The following is a 19,598-nucleotide window of genomic DNA, read 5'->3' as shown; positions in this document are numbered from 1 at the left end:
AAGGTCACCTATTATGGCTGTGTTATGAATTTGTGCATCAAACTTGAGTCCAGCTTATGTCCATTATTAACTCTGGTGTTTTATTTTATTTTATATCACTCTCAGTGCAGAAAAATATTTGTCTCAACAAAAATCTTTTACTTCTGGGAACAAAAGGGAAAGAAAATAAGGGGATATGTGACGACACGTGGAGACAACATGGGCTGAGAAAGATCTGATTGGCCGTCACATCCTTCCATCTGTGTTTTCAGTCAGCTGGCCAGTTGAGGTTTTTACGGTTGATTTATGAACTCGTATTCTTGTCAGTACACCCCGAAACACTCCTGCCGTCCTGTTTTGATTTTTAGAATATTGGGAAAAACAAATTACTGCCGTTTAATCAAAAGAATGCTTTTCATCGACATCAGTGTCAGCACATTGTAACTTGCAACAAAAGAAACCGGTTTAAAGACCACTAACAAAAATTGCTATGATTTGTGGGTGGATTGGAAAGACTGCCAATTCACGAAGTTTCAAAAACACGTCTGATTCTGAGAACATGAAACGTAGAACGGATGATTTATAAGGGATGCGTACGTGCGTGTGCATGACAAGCAACTACAGAAGAGGATGGATGGACCGACGGACAGCGAGCTGGCTCTTAGCAAGAGAGGTTTCACACAACATGTTCTGACAGTCCCACCTGCTTCCTATTAATTATATTCAAGAGCAAACACACAAGTTACCCAGTAGTGTGTAGGCTGTCCTCTCTTTGGGACATAGCTTAGTGTTCACGTCATCTTCTACACAGCCCTCCCTACCTGGGCCTACCTTTCTGTGTTCAGTCCCCCACCCTACCGAGACCCCCAAAGGCCCCTCATCTTTCCCCGCTATATCCAAAGTTTTGTACAAATGTTTTAAAGTTGAATAATTCCCTTTTTATTTTATAATCGTAAATGTTATGTTTTTATAAATATTATTTATTATACAATGTATATATCTGTATGACTGAACTAAGATTATATATTTGAAGAAGAAAAAGCTGTGTCATGTTTCTTTACGCTTGCAAACATACACTCAAACACACGCCTCACTTTTCTAAAGGAAGTTGAAATGCAGGCTGAAACAAAGGTCTTTTAGATACTCCATCCTTTGATGCAGTATTCACTTACTTAATTTGATTCCACTTAAAGGAGAATTTTAATTATACTTTATTATTATTCCGGTACTGTAGAAAAATCCCGTGAAAAAACAAACTCCTATCGAGTTTTTTTGTGTGACTGTATATAAAAGATGGGCTTCTCCACATTAAAGTCTCCCATTGGTTTATGAAGTTAGAGGGTTTTGGCTGTTGGTCATCTTGGTTGCTTTTGAAGAGGCCATATTTGGATGAGAGCAGAGAGTCCTTCACGCTCTGCCTCTAAAAGACGACATTTGACCACCTCCCTTTATCTTTAATGACACCTCAGTAAATATCAATAAAGACGCGGTTTGATGACCATTAAAACTAATTTCTGAGTTTTTGTAAGGATAGCTGCATAGGCAGGGACCAGCTAACTGCTGATATACACCGAGTCAATTTTTTCTATAAGCAGGCCTAAAATACAACAGAGATCGTTCAGTTCAGAAAAGAGCTTTAAGTTATTCCTAGTAGGCTTTCAAGGGTTATGAGCTAAACCAGCGGTCCCCAACCTTTTTTGCGCCACGGACCGGTTTATGCCCGACAATATTTTCATGGGCCGGCCTTTAAGGTGTCGCGGATAAATACAACAAAATAAAACTAGTACCGGTACTGAAAAAAAGAAAATTTATTCATAACACATGTGAAAAGACCCAGGAAAACCGAGTAAACGATAAAAATGATAACAAAATAATGCTGAAAACCGATAAAAACCCTGAAAACTATACATTTCACACCTGAGCCTCAACTCTCGCGGCCCGGTACCAAACGACTCACGGCCCGGTACCGGCCCGAGGCCCGGGGGTTGGGGACCGCTGAGCTAAACAGTCAAATTTCCAAAGTTGGGAAGTCATTTGTTGGGTACTCTTGCATTGTAGTCTGAAAACAACATGTTTGTGACATGTTGCATCTTATTGTTTAATTTTTAAATTATACCAGATTACTTCTAATTATTAACTTTACCTGATCTGTGTCACTCTATATTGTAGAGGAGCTACAGCCTAATGCTAAACGACAAATCCAATGCAATCTCCCTCATAAAGACAAGAGGCGAAACGTTTTTCATGATTAACCAAATATTTCTTTTCCAACTTGAGTAGACGTGTATGTGACTTTTTCCAGCTGCACAATCACATCGCACTGGTTGCACATTTGGTTATTAGCTAGCAAAACATAGATGTAGCCATTATGATGCCATCGAGTGGTTGGAAAGTCTTTACAGAGGTCAAGTTAGAAAGTAATTGTTCCAAAGATTTTTATAGGACTGCAAATCCTCTTGTAACGACAGGTATCGCCATCGTGTGGCCATAAAAAGAATGCAGGTTTAAAGCACAGCTTTGTCCATCTTTTCTAGTCTTTGGTCCAGATACTAGCTAATAAATGCTAAAGAACAAACATAATTCAAACAAAGTACACAGACCACTGGTTTAATTTTGTTCTCTGTTGGATTTATACACAATATTGTCTACTCGACTGGCTAGTGCTGTTGCTAGGATTTATATGTGGTATCCCTGCATTGCTCTGCAATTTCACATCCAAAGCTTTGGGTTGCGATGGAATTTCTATCGTCAGGTCGATCTGCTCTCTTCAAGTAGGTTAAAGGTAGAGAAGCAACTAGAAATGTATAGTGGGAAACAATAATACTGAAGGAGCGAATCCCAGTCATTGCAGGCTGTGCTGACGTGACATGTAGTTACTCATATAGGGAAGTTATGGTGTAGGATTTCAGAAGGATTGGCAGTTACAACATACAGATTTAATCCAGAAGGATAAATCCCACTTTAGCTGCTCTAAATTTGAGCATGTTAACAAGAGTGCATGGGAACTAACTCACTTTAAGAGGCAGCCTCTAGTGGTCATTCAGTGAACTGCAGACACTTCCATGCACATGTCATTTTTTCAGCTCCAGAGATATCCGTTGCCACCACTGAGCAGAAACACATGCATGAGCCATTCTGTGGAAGTAGGTAGGTTATTCTGATTCAAACCCACATACTGCATGAAATGTATATGAATCTAAAGCTGAAAATAGTCTCAAAGGACTCTTAAAAACTACTGCTGTTGATCCAGTTAGAACGAGCTAATGAACTATCACCATGGCACCTGCCTAATCCAGTGATCTCCTGGAGTTCTTGATAATACACTGGCTACTACTTAGGATGAGGTGATCTCTTTATAAAGAAAAACATGTATGTGCATGAATTCAGCTTCCCATAATTCACAAGTTTTAGCTCAAATTTAATCTCACTTGCAGAAAATACAAAAAAGAGAAAACAATTTGCTGCTTTTTTTACTACAATCCTGGAGAACTGCATCAAGAAACGTGCACACACGCAGCAGTAGCTCCTCCATAAATGGCTGAGTGTTTTCATGCCAGGCTCTACAATCATTGCTCAACCCAGAAGCCGTGGAGGTTAACCTCAAATGTGTGAATGGGTTCATCTCTTCTCAAATATTTCATAATCAGGAGGTAATTACACTAAGTGATAGTTATGACATTCTTGTGATTTCAACAGCCATGAGAACATTTAATAGTTAACTTTTTTGTTTTTCTTGGGAGCAGCAATTTTTTACATGCTACTGTGGAAAACAGACAGCTTTTTGGACGCACTGAACAGTATCTGAACTAAACAGCAACTGAAAATTATAATAATGGAACACACAGCACAAGTTCCTTTGTAACGTCCCTTTAAAAACAACATTAACTACAGATACTACAATGTTTTTTGTTAGTAATATTATTTTATTCATACAATAAAAAGATCAGAGGCAAGGAAATGTGCAACATAAGAAAAGAAGTCATGGAAGGATCTCTTCCTACAAATAAAGTCTATATAAACAAACATTATCATAATTAGTGTTTGTGCACATGTACTTTGCCCCGACTCTTTTTGTATACATATATATAAAATCCCAATGGAGTGCTAGAGGCATCACAAAGAGACTGCAGCACAAGCAGACACCCAGATACAACAAGCACTGCGCACATCTCTTATTTTACATTATCACATAATGCTGCAGAGGAGGAGACTGCCTGCTTGGTGTCTGCACCTCAGAGAAGCACGCAGAGCTTCAGGGATGAGAAGGATGCAGAGAGATGGGATCTATATCTCGTTTGCTTCCTCCTGCCATCCTTTATCAGTCCTCTGATCCTCTGCAACTGAGTGAAGAGAGAGAAATAAAAGTGAGATGAGGCAGGCGGGCAAAGGAGGCATGCTGCCACAGGAGAGCGCCTGTCTAGTCGACCTATTTTTAGGCACGCTGTGCACCAGCTATACCATAAGCCTCTGATGCCAAGATGAGAAGCAAAGCTCCCGCTACTTGTTGAAAGACTTGTTGTTTATCACCGTGGGCACCGTCCTCCCGCGGTTCATTTCAGAAGGCAAGGTTAGCAACTTAGACACATAACTTTCTTAAACTTTGCCCTGCGTTTTTTTTAATGATTCAGATAAAGGAAGGATAATAACTTTGTATTCCTTCACCTAGAGAACTTTTATGATGCAAACATTCTGAGCAAAAGCATTGTCAGAACTGAATAACACCCGATGCACGTCACAGTTTTACAAGCATGCATAGTCGAGGTAAAAAGAAAGGACGCCCTCTTTAAATTCTAAGGTTTTATGTCTCAGGACATAATAACGATAATCTGGTCCTTAACAGGTCTTAAAATGCTGGAGATTTAGAGCAAAACATGACATATTTTTTTTATTAAGTCAAAACACAGAAGCAGCATGCAGAGTAAATACAACCTCACTAATTTCAAGTTTCAGGACCTTAATAAAAGCAGACGTTTTAGCAGTTTCCTGGTCTGGAGCATTCAGGTGTGTTAATGCCACAAAGGAAACATCAGCAATGAGATTAAAGAAGCAATTGTTGCTCCCCATCAATCTGGGAAGGGTTTCATTTTTAAACAATTTCAGAAAGAAGTAGAAAGTATTCAAGATAGGTGCCAGTGTTCCCAGGAGTGGATCCAAGAGCTCCTTCTCATGCTCTACAGGCCTCGGTTAGCATATTAAATATTGAAGCTCATGACAGTAAAATTCTAAAAAGACTGAACAAGTCTCGTTTGGAAGCATTGCCAGGAGACGTGTCTGTTCTCTCCACATAAAGAACATGGCAGCACAGCTACACGCGTGGCGACACCGCCGTGATGGCATGTTTACAGCCACGAGACCTGGGCCCTTGTAGTCATTCGGGTACTCATGAACTCCAATGCATACCAAAGTATTCTAGGTCAGCGGTACCTAACCGTTTTTGTGCCACGGACCGGTTTATGTCCGACAATATTCTCACAGACCGGCCTTTAAGGTCTCGCTGATAAATACAACAAATAAAACCAGTACCAAAAAAAGGAAGATTTATTCATAACACACGGAAAAAGACCCGGGGAAACTTAGATAAAACCCCTGAAAACCATCAATTTCACACCCGAGCCTCAACTCTCGGGGCTCGGTGCCAAACGACTCACGGACCGGCCCGGGGGTTGTTGTTAATCGCTGTTCTAGAGTAACATGTGAGGCCATCTACCCAACTTAGCCCAGCTGAAGCTCGGCTAAGACTGGATCGTTCGAAAGAATCAAGGTGTTGCAAAAAGTTCTGTAAAGAAAGCTGTGCATAAAAAATTATCGCAAACCTCAATGAACTAAAGTGACTTTGTAAAGGGAGTCAAAATCCCTCCACAATAATATGAAGGACTGATAAAGTTATATAGAAAATGGTTATTTCAAGCTGTTCCTGCTAAAGGCGTCTCCTCAAACACCTGAATCATTCAGTTTACAGTAGTGTTTGGTGCCCTGTGGAAGTGTTTTTATTGTGACAATTGTTTCGTGTGATGCTTCCGATTCCACGCACACACAGAGTAGCTGTAAAACTACTTAGTCACAGGTAAGTTTGGTAATTCAGTTTTGAGTCAGCGCATTTTAACGACACTCTCTGTTATTCTGTGGTTACATCTGCTTGACTGGACTCGCATAACGTTATTTCGAAACTTTGACTGTGACTCTTCAAAGAGTGGAGTCACAGACTTGCACATCAGCTCTCCTCAACCCTCGACAGGATACGATGAGTAAAAAAATGTAACGTTTCAGCTTAAAGCGGCCTCACCGTTGAAGGATGCCTCTATTTCACCGCGTGGCTCCACTGAGTCTAGATTGCCACAAACTTATCAGAAACCAGTCTGCAGAGGGAGAAAAAGGACAAAATGTGTATTATAAATCACACTTGGTACGATGATCAAAATGTAAACACTTTGTGCTTCTGACTAACTTTTTCCTTTCTGCTACATTTGTAACTGACAGCTGGTGAAAGTGACAGACGTGTGTGCGGTGTGAGTGTTCAATGTCAATCCTGCTCTGGTGATGTGGTTAGAAACAGGAAAGGAATACTTACGCTCCTTCTTCCTTCAGCAGACTCACGAACTTCCTAACTCTGTAGTCAGGATCCATCTGAAAAGACAGATATGCAGGCTTAGTGCTAACAGTCATACGATAGAATAACTGTATATTTTATTAGCAGGTTCTTTGTGAACATGCACGGGTTTCTTCAGGTGTTAAACATCACAGCGGCATGCTATCAACGGCGGCGGGTCCTGGAGTTCATGTTTCAGTTTGGATTGAAGAGAAGGGGAGGGAAAAGGAAGCAAAATTAATGGGAACCTATGCAATAACTTACAGTATGTCTGGAATCGCCTGTAGCAACCAGAGTTAAGACATGAGAGCAGTCAGAAACGTTGGAATGAGAGGAAAAAAGATAAAGACCGCAAATGTGTACGTGAGTGCGGCTGTTTGCAGCATGTCTCGGCAAACACAGGTTCATACTTCTTCAAGCTCAGAATGGGGTGTGTGTGTGAGGAGGGGGGGGCACTGAGCATAGCTGCATTGGAGCATACCACAGCAATTACACAGCCCCAACAAACAGGCTGCACACATAGGCAACATAACAGAGACACAGTCGGGAGAAGAAAGGAGCTAATGGTGTGATTTGGGTTTGTCTGATGCTGCTGGTGGGATGTCCGTCATCGGTTTGATAAACAAATATTACTTGAAATATGAGGTTTTGAGATGGACGAAGAAAATTCATCGTGGCTTTGAGCAGCAGACATCGATTAGCTGGAGTGAAACATTTCAAGTTTTAAAACTTTACTTCAGGAGTTTAGAAATATCTGAGAAATTTGTAAGAAACAAGGGAAAAAATGAGAGAAGCAAAGAACGAGATGATCACTGGAACGTTGATTTCCTGTTGTGACGTACGACAGTGACTTAATTAAATCCTGCTTGGTTCTGTGATCTCCTCACAGGTCACAGGAGTAAATGGTAAATGGCCTGTATTTATATAGCGCTTTTACTAGTCCCTAAGGACCTCAAAGCGCTTTACATATCCAGTCATCCACCCATTCACACACACAGTCACACACTGGTGATGGCAGCTACATTGTAGCCACAGCCACCCTGGGGCGCACTGACAGAGGCGAGGCTGCCGGACACTGGTGCCACCAGGCCCTTTGACCACCACCAGTAGGCAACGGGTGAAGTATCTTGCCCAAGGACACAACGACCGAGACTGTCCAAGCCAGGGCTCGAACCGGCAACCTTCCGATTACAAGGCAAACTCCCAACTCTTGAGCCACAATCGCCCTTGTGGACACACAAATCATCATTTTTGCAAATCGAGTAACAGGATATTTAGTTCCTGTTTCTATTTGTTCTACTTGTTACATTTTATTTTTCCTTCTCTGTTTTGTTTTCACAAAATAAAATCACCACAGCTGGACATGATGTCACAGGTTACTACAGTGACTAATTCGATACCGTTTGTCTATTTCAGTGGAGGTAAACAGTTAAAGGATGACATCTTTTAATTTCAAACAAACTTATTACTATTACTTATTTGGAAGAAATTGTACTAACTAACCGGGACATCTTTTTTTCATTTTGAGCTGCATATTTATAGAAAAGGGCTCAAGCAGTTTTGCATAACTCAAAACTACTGGGCTGCCGTGCAGCGGTTTATCTTCTGTCACCCTTTAATTTAAGCATCATCATTTTTTCCTGATTGGCTGCCTTTTGTAAACAAAAGGCTTAAAAGGCAGGTGGGTGGAGCTTCTATGCTCACAAATAAAGTTCATACAAGGCAAAGAGCAGGAAAATAGAACCGCTGAAAACCGCACATTTAGAGCAGTTTAAAGCTTTTGGCTCACAGGGATTACTTGTACTCACTCTTACTGCAGTAAAATCATATATTTTGTCTGTAATGGGGGAAAAAAACCCAAAACAAAAGTCCTCTTTAAAGCCTCCACCAGTCCAAGGACCGATCAGTAAATGATTTATGATCAATCAGGTTGATTATGCTTGTGTCTTGACAGGATCAATGTCCCTACAGGCTTTGCAAGTAAATCATTTAGGGGAACAGGGCAGAACAGAACTACACCTCTTGCTACTGTACAGAAAAATGCACAAAAACAAAACTTGGAGGCCAAGCCACAAATCCCTTTAGGCAAAGTAAGGAAGGTGAGAAGACTCTGTACCCACTGTATCCCTCTACATAACGGGTGGGTTGAAAGGAGACCAAAAATCTGCTATGACTTGGTGGTCTATGTTTTCATTTTTGTACTCGTCTCCTTGATTTATTTTTTTTAAACCTACCCCTCACATTTGCCCCTTCAGTGGCTGATCTTTGCTTAAATCGTAGGTAAAACCAGACCGCGAAGCGTAAGACTTTTTCTTATTCGTAACACGTGAATATAACTTGGAAAGCTGAGCAGAGCACGGTTTCACAACTATGAATGTATTGGAGAGAGTGGTTTGTGAACTAGAAATGTACTGGATCACTCTGCTCAACAAATCATCAGCAAAGCCACACAGTTTTTCACTACAGCTAATAGATGACAGTTTTTTGTGCCTGACAGACGGATCCTGTTGACTGTCGAGAATGCCGGCCAGATGTCGAAGAAGAGGAGGGACGGCCTGCTCAAGCTCAGGCCACACCGAGAGAAAAAAATAATAATAACGCAAAGCCTGTGCCAGTATGAAATCTGTGTTTTGAATAAAATGGGAGGTGATGAGTGAGTTATTGAAAAGACAGTTTTCTTGTGCTTCACAAGTTTCGTACACCCAAAATAACTTGACCTTTCTGTTGTCTAACACAACTAGTACACATGGAGCTGCAACAGCATAAAAAAAGTCCAAAAATAGTCAAAAAGGTCACATTTTAAATAGATTTTTAGACAAACACTATAATAGTTGCTTATACAAGACATTTAATATAAGGTATGACATCCAAGCAGTCCAGATGTGTTGTTTGAGGAACTGTTTTCCATTCCTTGATGAGCATAGTCTGCAGCTATGCTCAACTAGGAGTGGAGCCTGCAACACGCTGGGTCGATGCACATCGCGTTCCAGGGTTTTGATATCCAGAAAAGCCTGCGCTACTCTGGCAGTGCAGGGTTTGGCATTGTCCTGCTGAAACAGCTGCAGGGAAGGGTGCTGTCACAAGAATGGCACAAGTACAGGTTGGAGCACTTCATCTTGTTACCTCTGTCCGATCCGATTTCCACCGAGAACAATCACATCTGAGGCGGCGCTCTCATGCAAAGCTGCAGTAGAGGCTCGGATACATATGGCAACGTGCAGAATGCCACAGCCCAGCCTCGGTCAACATCATCACACCGTCAGTCGCGGTACTCATAGCAACATTGTGCACACACCGTTTCGTGTTTCTTCTCTGTGGCTTGAGGATACATGAGTTAATTTGTGTTCGGTACTGAACTGAAAACTAGTCATAGAAGATGTTTGGGTTTGTCTATGAGATATATGAGATCGCTGATATATTTCTGTTAGATCTGCTCCTTCTGCACATTTCGAGCACTTATTATCATTGCTATGCAGATGACACTCAGTTGTATCTCTCTTTTAAACCACAAGACGTTTGTAAGTTACAAATTTCTCAGAGGTGCTTAGACTCTGTTAAAAGCTGGAGGCTAACTATTTTCTGATGTGCCCCTGACAGATTTGTGTCTGAGGTAATGGAAAGTCCTCTTGCCACATTTCCTAAATCTTCTATCAGCAACCTTTGGATCATTTTTGACTCAACTTTCACTTTGGACGGTCATGTTAAATCTCGCTTAAGAAATATTGCCAGTTTCCACTGTGTCATGATGGAAATTGTTATTAATGCATTTATTTCATCACTTGTATAATTGTAATTCACAGTTTACTTGTCTTAACAAAGCTTCCTTGGAACGTTTGCAGCCTATTCAATAAAAGCCGCTGCAAGGCTTCTGACTAAGTCTTCTAAATATTATCATGTCATTAACTTCTGACTTTAAGATTCTGGATTTGACTTTTAGAATGGACAAGCACCAACATAAAGAGTAGAGTAGAGTGCACTTATGCATCCATATAGCCCCAGCAGGTGCCTGATGTCATGTGATCAAGGCCTGCTTGCTGTGCATGCAAGGCTGAAAACTAAAAGGAGACCGAGATTTTGCAACAGTGGCTTCAGAATCTTATGATCTTTTTTTAAAAGCTGCCAAAAACTCATCTTTTTGTGATGCAATTTAACCAACCTACTTAAAATAATCTCTTTTGGAATAGATTTAAAGCAAAGACATGCTTATTTTTGGAAAAGGGAATGAAAGCACATCTGACAATGCAATGTTAAAGTACAAAACTACAAACAATGGGTATGAGTCATCACAGGCTGATGTTTAAAAACTGTTTGCTGTGTACCAATGGTGATCGTTAATGATAGGAGACATGAAAGTGTGCCCCCAGTGTCAAACCATCCACTTTACATAAACCCACAAATATTATATTTTTTAAAAAAGAAGACAAAAAAAGTTGCATTACCGCAAAATTCATACTAACTACAACATAAAACTAACTAAACTGTTGAAAAAAGTCAAAATAAAGACCATAATAGTTTCTCACCTGTGCCGCCATTTCAATCAGCATCAGCAACTTCTTAATGCCGATCCCCAAGCGTTGGCCCTGTACAGCTTTCGCTATCATGGCCCGTTCTTTCTCATTGAAACTGCCCAGCAGCTGTGTAAAGCAGAGAGAGACACAGGAACGATCAGCGCGAGAGAGAAACACTTAAATTCTGTCATTCATTTTTTTGCATTCAGGAATTCTAATAAAAAAGTAAGCAAAAAAAAATGTCGCCAAGTCTGATGGTAAGAAGAAATTCACAGAAGAAAAGCATCTTGCATCATAGATGCAATTCTTAGAAACAAACATTAGAAATTTGTAGTTTCATAGTTGTGTAGTTTACCTCAAAGGCCTCCATCAGCTGCTCTACTTTTGAGATGTTGGGGATGTGGATGGTGGTGCTGAAAGCATCCAACATCTCCATTTCCTGAAGGACGTCTTTACGACTTGTGGTGCCAATGATGAGCAGCTTACGACCCTGAAAGAGAAGCAGATGTCATTTTGTCTGGACTTTAACCGTTCCCTCACATTCATCAGCTGGTCTCCTATTGGTCATAGGAAAAAGAGAGACCAATGATGTATAACCATTTGAAAAGCACAGGAGAAGTCCAGATGAAAGCGTGTGATGGCTCTAACAGAGGTTCAAGCATCATGATTGCGTGTCCTGGATGGATTCAACACTTATCTAGAACTCAGACTATACAAAAACTGGGAACACCTATGGTCTTTAAGCCATATTATGAATGGTAAATAGTAAATGGCCTGTATTTGTTTAGCACTTTTCTAGTCCCTAAGGACCCCAAAGCGCTTTACACAACCTGTCATCCACCCATTCACGCACACATTCACACACTGGTGATGGTAAGCTACATTGTAGCCACAGCCACCCTGGGGCGCACTGACAGAGGCGAGGCTGCCGGACACTGGCGCCACCGGGCCCTCTGACCACCACCAGTAGGCAACGGGTGAAGTGTCTTGACCAAGGACACAACGACCGAGACTGACCAAGCCGGGGCTCGAACCGGCAACCTTCCGATTACAAGGCGAACTCCCAACTCTTGAGCCACGATCGCCCCATGAAGCCTTATAATAACAAACATTTTGGCCATCCCAGTTCCAGCATATTTTTCTCTGACCAACAACCTGTCCATCATTTGTATAGTTTTACAGCTTTAAGGCAAATCAGCTGATGCATGTAACATACACCTGGTCTACACACGCAATCACAATGCCAACCCTGATACTACAGCCGTGTTAACTTCCTCAGAATACAGTCTTTGATAAAGTCAAAGTTATATATATAACAACTTTACTGCTTGACAGATATGAAGGTGAAAATCTTCATTTTATCTCATTTGTATTACTTTTATTGACATGTTTCATTGGTATGTGATGTATCTGATGCTGAGAGACCACAGGCCTGTAAAAACAAGCTGCACCTGCTTAGACAACAGTAATTTTATTATTAGCTAAACAACAGTTATTAAATGTAGTCCATGAGAAGCTGATTTAATGGCAGATTTGTATAAAAATTTAAATTAAGGTTGTTTTGCATTTTGTTTTCTCACTCATATCCACCCTATTAAACATGTTGCTCCTTTAATGGCTTACACTGCAACATCAGCACTTTCTGTATCACACCGGGTTATGTTCTCATTGCCCGCGACTACAAACAAGCCAATCAGAAGTGTCAAATTGTGAACATTTTGTGATTAAGTTCTCATGTTATCCAAATTTTGATGAAGGCAGTCTTTGATGCCAAAGCTCCTATTGGTCATTGGAATACAGGGCGACTGATTTCGTCATATTCTGGAGATTTCTGGCTGCCCAGGTGAAGGCCGACATTGAGCAAGGGCTCTAAGTCACAACAGGAGTTTAAAAAATAGAAAACAATAGAAAGGAGAAAAAAAGACAGCATAATGCAGCATAATGGAGCAGAGGGCAACAGTAGAGAAGACAAACATGAGCGGGGAAGAAAGAGGGGAAGCAAAAGAAATGTCGCTGCACTAAGCCGACGAGTTGGAGAACGACCAGAAGAAGACCAAGGAGGAGAGGCAGAGGAGTGGCGAGCAGACAGGGGGATTATGGCTGCCGCCTGCCCCCCCATGGCGTGGGGGGTTGTGATGCTGCATGCAGATGAGGTGCCACACAGGCGGCAGTGCTGCCAGGTCCTGGCTCTCTCACAGAGCCCATTCTCCTCCGTGTCCCCCTGGCCTCCCCCGGCCCCAGGCACCCCGCTGGGCCCAGCGCTTTACAACCCCAGAGGAGCACTGCAGCCAGGCATTCAACACCAGGCCCCGCGCCACTTCTCATGCACATGCAGCCATATAGTGAGCTATACCCTCATTCACAAACCCATCAACAACAGACACACACAAACTACAACTAAAGAAACTATGAGAAATGGGTCTCCACCACCACCATTCACTCCGAGCACAACAGGCCTGGACCAAAACACTTGCTAATAACCATACACTCACACACAGGCGTTCACACATGCCAGTTGCAGGCAAAGACCTCCAACAATTCCTCGCAAGACTTTATGTTGGCATCCATAAGATCTGCTGCCCTCTTTCTGCCACCTCAGGACTAGCAACGCTGACAGTGAGCAAGAAATAAACCCTGGTTACCTTTGGAGGTGGTTTCTTCAGCAGCACCAGCAGAGCCTGTAGCACCATGTTGGAGAAACGAGGGCCAATAGGAACGTAATCTGACGGCACACATAATTTTATTATTTCATTTCCTCGGTCTCATCACGTCTGATTCAAATAAAAAGTAACTTCAGAAGGCAACTGAGTAGAAGACCGCTAAATATTTTGGGCTCTCTCGTCTTACCCAACAAGCGCTCGATGTCGTCCACAACCACACAGCTCAGCTGGGATTTGTAAGCATCTTCAAATATCTGCCAAAGGGAAACAAAAAGGTACAACCTGATCGCCATCAAAGAAAAAACACACCAGCAAACACTAAAAATAACTACTAGTATTTTAAAAATGACATTACTACACTAGCATCTTAATCCAAACATCCGGTATTTATATGCACTGCATCTGCATTATGAAATCTCTGTTACCTTTTTGATGGCTTGGCATTTGGCGATCTCAGAGTGTCCGATCATCTTGTCCGGAGAACAGATCTTGATGAAGGGAAACTGGGAATCCTCAGAAATCTTAGCCGCCAGTGCCGTTTTGCCGCTGTTAGGCGGGCCTGGCGGTGAAAAGAAATCACTGATCAACCATTTTAATTGTTGGTAAAGCAGGCCGCTGTCCTCACCTTATTTTATTTGCCCTATGTGTTTGGGTTGTATGACACATGTGAGAGTTACCTTCCAGCAGCACAGAGACTAGTGGCGTGCGGTCACTGTTCTTTGTCTGCTGCACCAGCAGCTCCCCGTCCTCCAGGGCTGCTGACACTGGGTCACCCCACCGGATTATGCCGTTCATGATGTAGCTGGCGTAGTCCTCCTGGTTGGTTCCAAATGCCTGAAGAAGTGGTACAAGGAGAGGAAAACAGAAAGTGAGACTCTAATTTTTTTTGCCTGCACGAGCTCAACCGAGAATGGAAATATTAGTTATAAAAAAGGTATTTCCTCTGTGTTGTAGTCTTGTATAACCTGCACAAGTGCGTCATCTGAATCCAGTGAAGTTTAATCACAAATAAATATAATTTACAAGTATTTTGGATATAATTCCTGCGTATACCTGGACTGCTTCTTATAACATTTAGCAGGTTCAATTCAGGTGTAAAATAGTGTTGAGAGGCCCCTGAAGCCTGTCAAAAACAAAACTCGTGCCCAGAGTGGAAAAAACAGTTTATATTTATATGCAAAACTTCAAAAAAATCAGCTTGACTTCATAATACTGTCATCTCAGGTTTTAGTTACAGTCTAATGAGGAGAAAAGACCAGATTATTTAGAGGCGTCTTTCAAAGATTCCAGCCTGCCACTAAATTTCAAGAGATTTAAGTGTTGCAAGTCAAAACATTTTTGCAAAGGTTGTGGCACAACTGATCGTTTAGCGTAAGGTGGTTTAAAACTCTTAGTGTCTCAAGTGAGCCTGATAAAAACAAACAAGCTAAATCCTAGCCTAGCTTCTTTCTTTTTTAAAAAAAATCTTGACTCATGCAAATACTGTTCGATCACATAAATATTATTAACAACCAACAGGAGGACTCAGTTCTCTCAAGCAGGTCACATGCAGCAGTTTGTCTCTTTGCAAAGATCCACCAGCAGCATGACTGGACTGCAAAATCTCAAAGTCTGTGATTAAAACTCAGACTTATGATGCATGGATTTCGATGTCAGATTGCGCCCGATTTTGACGTTTATTAGTCTTCTTGTCTGTGGTGGGCGTTAGATTAAAACACAATGGTGAATGGCGTACGATAAGACAAACCGACAAACTTATTCAAAACTCAGGTTTTAAGAAACAACATTTCTCTCAAATATATTTCAGGATGTTTCACGGATCATGTTATGGAATAACGAAAAGGCCAGAGAAAGTGGGAATGGTTGAGTTAAACTTCAGGTTATTTTGACCCATTTCTGTAATATACTTACATATCTATATTATTGCTAATATATATTGTAATATATCTATATACAATCTATATATATCTATATCACTAAAGCACTTCTGGATGGATGCAAACTGCATTTCGTTGCCCTGTACCTGTGCATGTGCAATGACAATAAAGTTGAATTCTATTCTATTCTATTCTATTATTAATGTCACTTTTATTTCACTGTACTTTGCATTTCATGTTTAAGAACTTAAGAGAGACATGTGCACAGTAACTTACGGGTTTGATGTCGTTATTCAGCGAGGCCATGAAGTCTATCCTGCTGACCTGCAGTTTTTCCGCCGTCTCCATGTTTACCTCCACGGTGTTGCTGGCCTACATCAGAGCAACAGACAAACAGCACAGGTACAGAGACGGCAAATTGCTTCGGATGAACTCCGTACCCTGTCTCGTGAAATCCATTAAATGAAGTACTGCACATGTAGATTGCAAAATGTGTCAGAAGACAATGTACTCCCTCAGAGCAGAAAGGTCAGACAGAGAGACGGAGGGAGGGAAGAATAAGTGCCTAAAGGAGTGAAGAGAAACATCGCTGCCATCAGACATGTGTCTGTCATTTATCATCACCCTCCAATATCTGCTGCTCTGCGGGGGCAGAACGCTTAACAGATGAGAACTTCACCTTATCTTTGTGCCTTACTGAGCAGTATAAATTTGAGCCAATGCACCTGATAAAACACTTAAGGGAGGGCACACACACAAGCACACACACCTGGATACCTACCCAACCCTTCGACACCTGGGTGGCTGCTTAAACTGGCACTATAATACCATATATTATGCCCACCAGGTGTGTGGCCTGCTACTTAAGCCAGGAACATGACACTGTTCCCGTCAGTGCTTTTGAAAATAATGTATCTAATATAAAAAGAACAGGTTTGCAAAAGTTGAATACATTTTTTGCATTACTTCTACTTTCCTTCTTCTCTTCCTTTAGTTTTCTTTTTAAATTTACTGCCCTTTAATTAAACTGTATTTGCTTTTTATAGTGCGTATTGGCTTGTGGAAAATACTGGTTACTTGCTAATATTTTAACTCTTATATTAGTGAGGAACATATTGCTCTGAGGGCATTTTACTATTATTTCCTTGTTTTCTATAACCCACAAAACATACACAACTGGGCAGTAAATAAGCTCCTTGGACTGACCTTGATGTGTCTGTTCATGGCAGTGGACTGAGCAGCTCTGACCAGACCCTCCAGTTCAGCACCGCTGTAATTCTTGGTTTCCACAGCCAGCTCTTTAACGTCGACATCACTAGCCAGCAGTTTGTTGTCCCGCATCCTCGCTGTGTGGATGTTGAGGATCTGAATTCGCCCCGTTTCATCCGGTAAGCCTTGAAGAATAAAGCGAAAAGGAAACAGAGACAGTGACCGCGTGTGGTGTACTGGTTCTGTAGTGCACACAGTCAAAGAGTCACAGCTGATAATAACAGTCTTGCATCCATTGAGCTTTACCAGTAAGGCTGCTGGTATTAACTTGCAGAAATCTGCATAAGATACATTACTTCTTCATTTGATAGCACGAGTATAACTTATTTACACTGTTTTTAAGACTTTCTGACCCACAGTAGAAGTATTTTCACTGATTTTCTATTAATTATTTGAGCAAATACTTTAACTAATTACTTCATAGGTTTTAAATAGGGATGCAACGATACCAATTTTTTCAAACCGATACGATACCGATACTTGGATCTGAGTACTTGCCAATACAGAGTACAAAAAACAATACTTCTACCACACACACACACACACAAATACAATGAATTGGAAGACAGGTTTTATTTTATTCTCTGCTGATAAAAAATAAAATCTTAATAAAAATGACCACAAAAAAATTTCAAGTGAAAAATAAGCACTTCTGTTAAATTATTGCAAAGTCTCCACATTGTAATTTTACAAAATACCACTGAACTATTGGCACTGTCTCGAGCTTTCAGAATAATAAATAAACACTTCTGTTTGGAATAAAATAAATACAAATTAGGTTTGAGAATAAAATAAAATTTTAAATTATTGCAGAGTGTCCATATTGTAAACAAACACACAAAATAATTATTATTCAATAAATAATAAAATATAAAAAAATTATAAAATAAATAATAAATAAAATTATAATTGGCCCCCTAGTGGCCAATCTAAAAACCTACAACAGAAATGACAAGCCACCCTCTGATTAATGAAATAAGTTGGTATCGGTTCATGGTATCGGTTAACTTTTACGAGTATGAGTACACACACATTTTACAGTATCGACCCCGATACCCGATACCAGTATCGGTATCGTGCATCCCTAGTTTTAAAAGTATGTTCTTTATAATCATTTTAACTTTTTTTTTCCAGTTCAATTCAGTTTTATTTATACAGCACCAAATCACAATAAAGGTTGCCTCAAGGCACTTTATTGTAAGGTAGATCCTACAATAATACAACAGAGAAAAGCCCAACAATCAGATGACCCCCTATGAGCAAGCGCTTTGGCGACAGTGGGAAGGAAAAACTCCCTTTTAACAGGAAGAAACCTCCAGCAGAACCAGGCTCAGGGAGGGGCGGGGCCATCTGCCGTGACCGGTTTGGGTAAGAGAAGGAAGACAGGACAAAAGACAAGCTGTGGACACGCTGTTTTAAGTCTACTGAATGAAATTCTGTGTGTTCGCTACTTCTTACCAATCTCCATCTTCACCTCCAGTCTTCCTGGCCTCAACAAGGCCTCATCTATCAGGTCGGGCCTGTTGGTCATACCTGAGGCAGACAGCAGAAAGAGAAGAAACCAGAAGAAAGGGAAGAACAAAAGTAATGAGACAGAGTTTGGCTGTTCAGGCGTGACACAGGACAGGATTTAAGTGTGAAAGTGTTTATGCTAGTTTACATATACTGCGAGAAAATGTCTGCATGTTCGCACCTATGACCAGGATGTTGTTGAGTTGCTCCACTCCATCGATCTTGGATAGCAGCTGGTTAACCACGGTGTCGTGGACTCCTGTGCTGCCTGCCATGCTGCCACGCTGCTTACAGATGGCGTCAATTTCATCAAATATGATGATGTGAAGGCCGCTGTTGGCACCGAGCTGTTCGCCGACACAGACGCAGAGGAGGAAGATTAATGTGTAAACTGTAAATACGTGCTTTGCACCTTTATCCTATACCATCTGTTCACACAAGCAGGGAGGACATCGCCTCGATAATGCTGAGTAAATCCAGTTTTTCTACATCTGTCATGCTGGATATAAGTAATTTTGCAGGAGATGGTGTTACACAGTTACACCTACTTACTTGAAAGCGCAAAAGTGATATGCATGTTTATCATATTTGCTACAGGGGAGACGACACAGATGAACTACAGAGGTAAAAAAAAATAACTTTCCCTGTTTACAAATCAATTAAGGAAAATTCTCTCTTTATATTAGAAGCCTTAGAAAAGGTCATGCTTAAACAGCCAGAACGAGTCCATCTTTTGCAATAAATCATGCACTGAATGATAAATGAACAAAGCCCTCTCTGTAAAAACTTTCACAATATTGAAAGGAGTACATCCGGAACATCTGGAGGATATAAGCGCTGTATATACACAGAGTAGAAGAAAAGAGATATCAACACCTTTAAACATGCACCAATTTGCAAAAATGTCTAAAAGATAAGCTATAGACAAACACAAATGTGTATTTTAAACTTTTTTTCCTTCTCAAACACGCTTAATTTTGCTTGTAGCTTAATTTCTTAAACATATAGGTGCATGCATAAGTTTACCAAATAAACAGGGGTTGGTTTTAAGGAGCTCTCTGTTATTTTCAAGGTCTTACAATATTATAACTGTCTCTTAGTTCTGGGAGTCAGTTTTCGGGTCCTCGGGTAAAGTATGTTGGTGCTGGCCATTGAATTCTGTGGAAAAGTTCGTCTGCCTGCACAACTCAAGGCTGAAAATTCATCA

General features: G+C 41.0%; 1 protein-coding gene across 2 annotated transcripts in view; it reads right to left on the bottom strand.

The window, feature by feature from the left end:
• Positions 1 to 76: 76 nt before the first annotated feature.
• Positions 77 to 19,598, bottom strand: part of LOC146512306 (vesicle-fusing ATPase-like) — a 34,617-nt gene continuing 15,095 nt past the window's right edge. For both annotated transcript variants that reach the window (XM_085169627.1, XM_085169628.1), the window contains 13 exons: positions 18,573 to 18,738; positions 18,338 to 18,412; positions 16,817 to 17,004; positions 15,887 to 15,982; positions 14,411 to 14,567; positions 14,159 to 14,292; positions 13,921 to 13,987; positions 13,716 to 13,795; positions 11,429 to 11,563; positions 11,086 to 11,199; positions 6,548 to 6,603; positions 6,263 to 6,335; positions 77 to 4,319 (listed from right to left, as the gene is read on the bottom strand). In XM_085169627.1, coding sequence (XP_085025753.1) covers positions 6,305 to 6,335; positions 6,548 to 6,603; positions 11,086 to 11,199; positions 11,429 to 11,563; positions 13,716 to 13,795; positions 13,921 to 13,987; positions 14,159 to 14,292; positions 14,411 to 14,567; positions 15,887 to 15,982; positions 16,817 to 17,004; positions 18,338 to 18,412; positions 18,573 to 18,738 — 1,299 coding nt within the window. In that variant the 3' untranslated portion in view covers positions 77 to 4,319; positions 6,263 to 6,304. The remainder of the gene's footprint in view (positions 4,320 to 6,262; positions 6,336 to 6,547; positions 6,604 to 11,085; positions 11,200 to 11,428; positions 11,564 to 13,715; positions 13,796 to 13,920; positions 13,988 to 14,158; positions 14,293 to 14,410; positions 14,568 to 15,886; positions 15,983 to 16,816; positions 17,005 to 18,337; positions 18,413 to 18,572; positions 18,739 to 19,598) is intronic.

This window comes from Neolamprologus multifasciatus, chromosome 8 (assembly GCF_963576455.1).
Source record: "Neolamprologus multifasciatus chromosome 8, fNeoMul1.2, whole genome shotgun sequence".
NCBI lineage: Eukaryota > Metazoa > Chordata > Actinopteri > Cichliformes > Cichlidae > Neolamprologus > Neolamprologus multifasciatus.
This window is presented reverse-complemented; position numbering and strand designations above follow the sequence as displayed.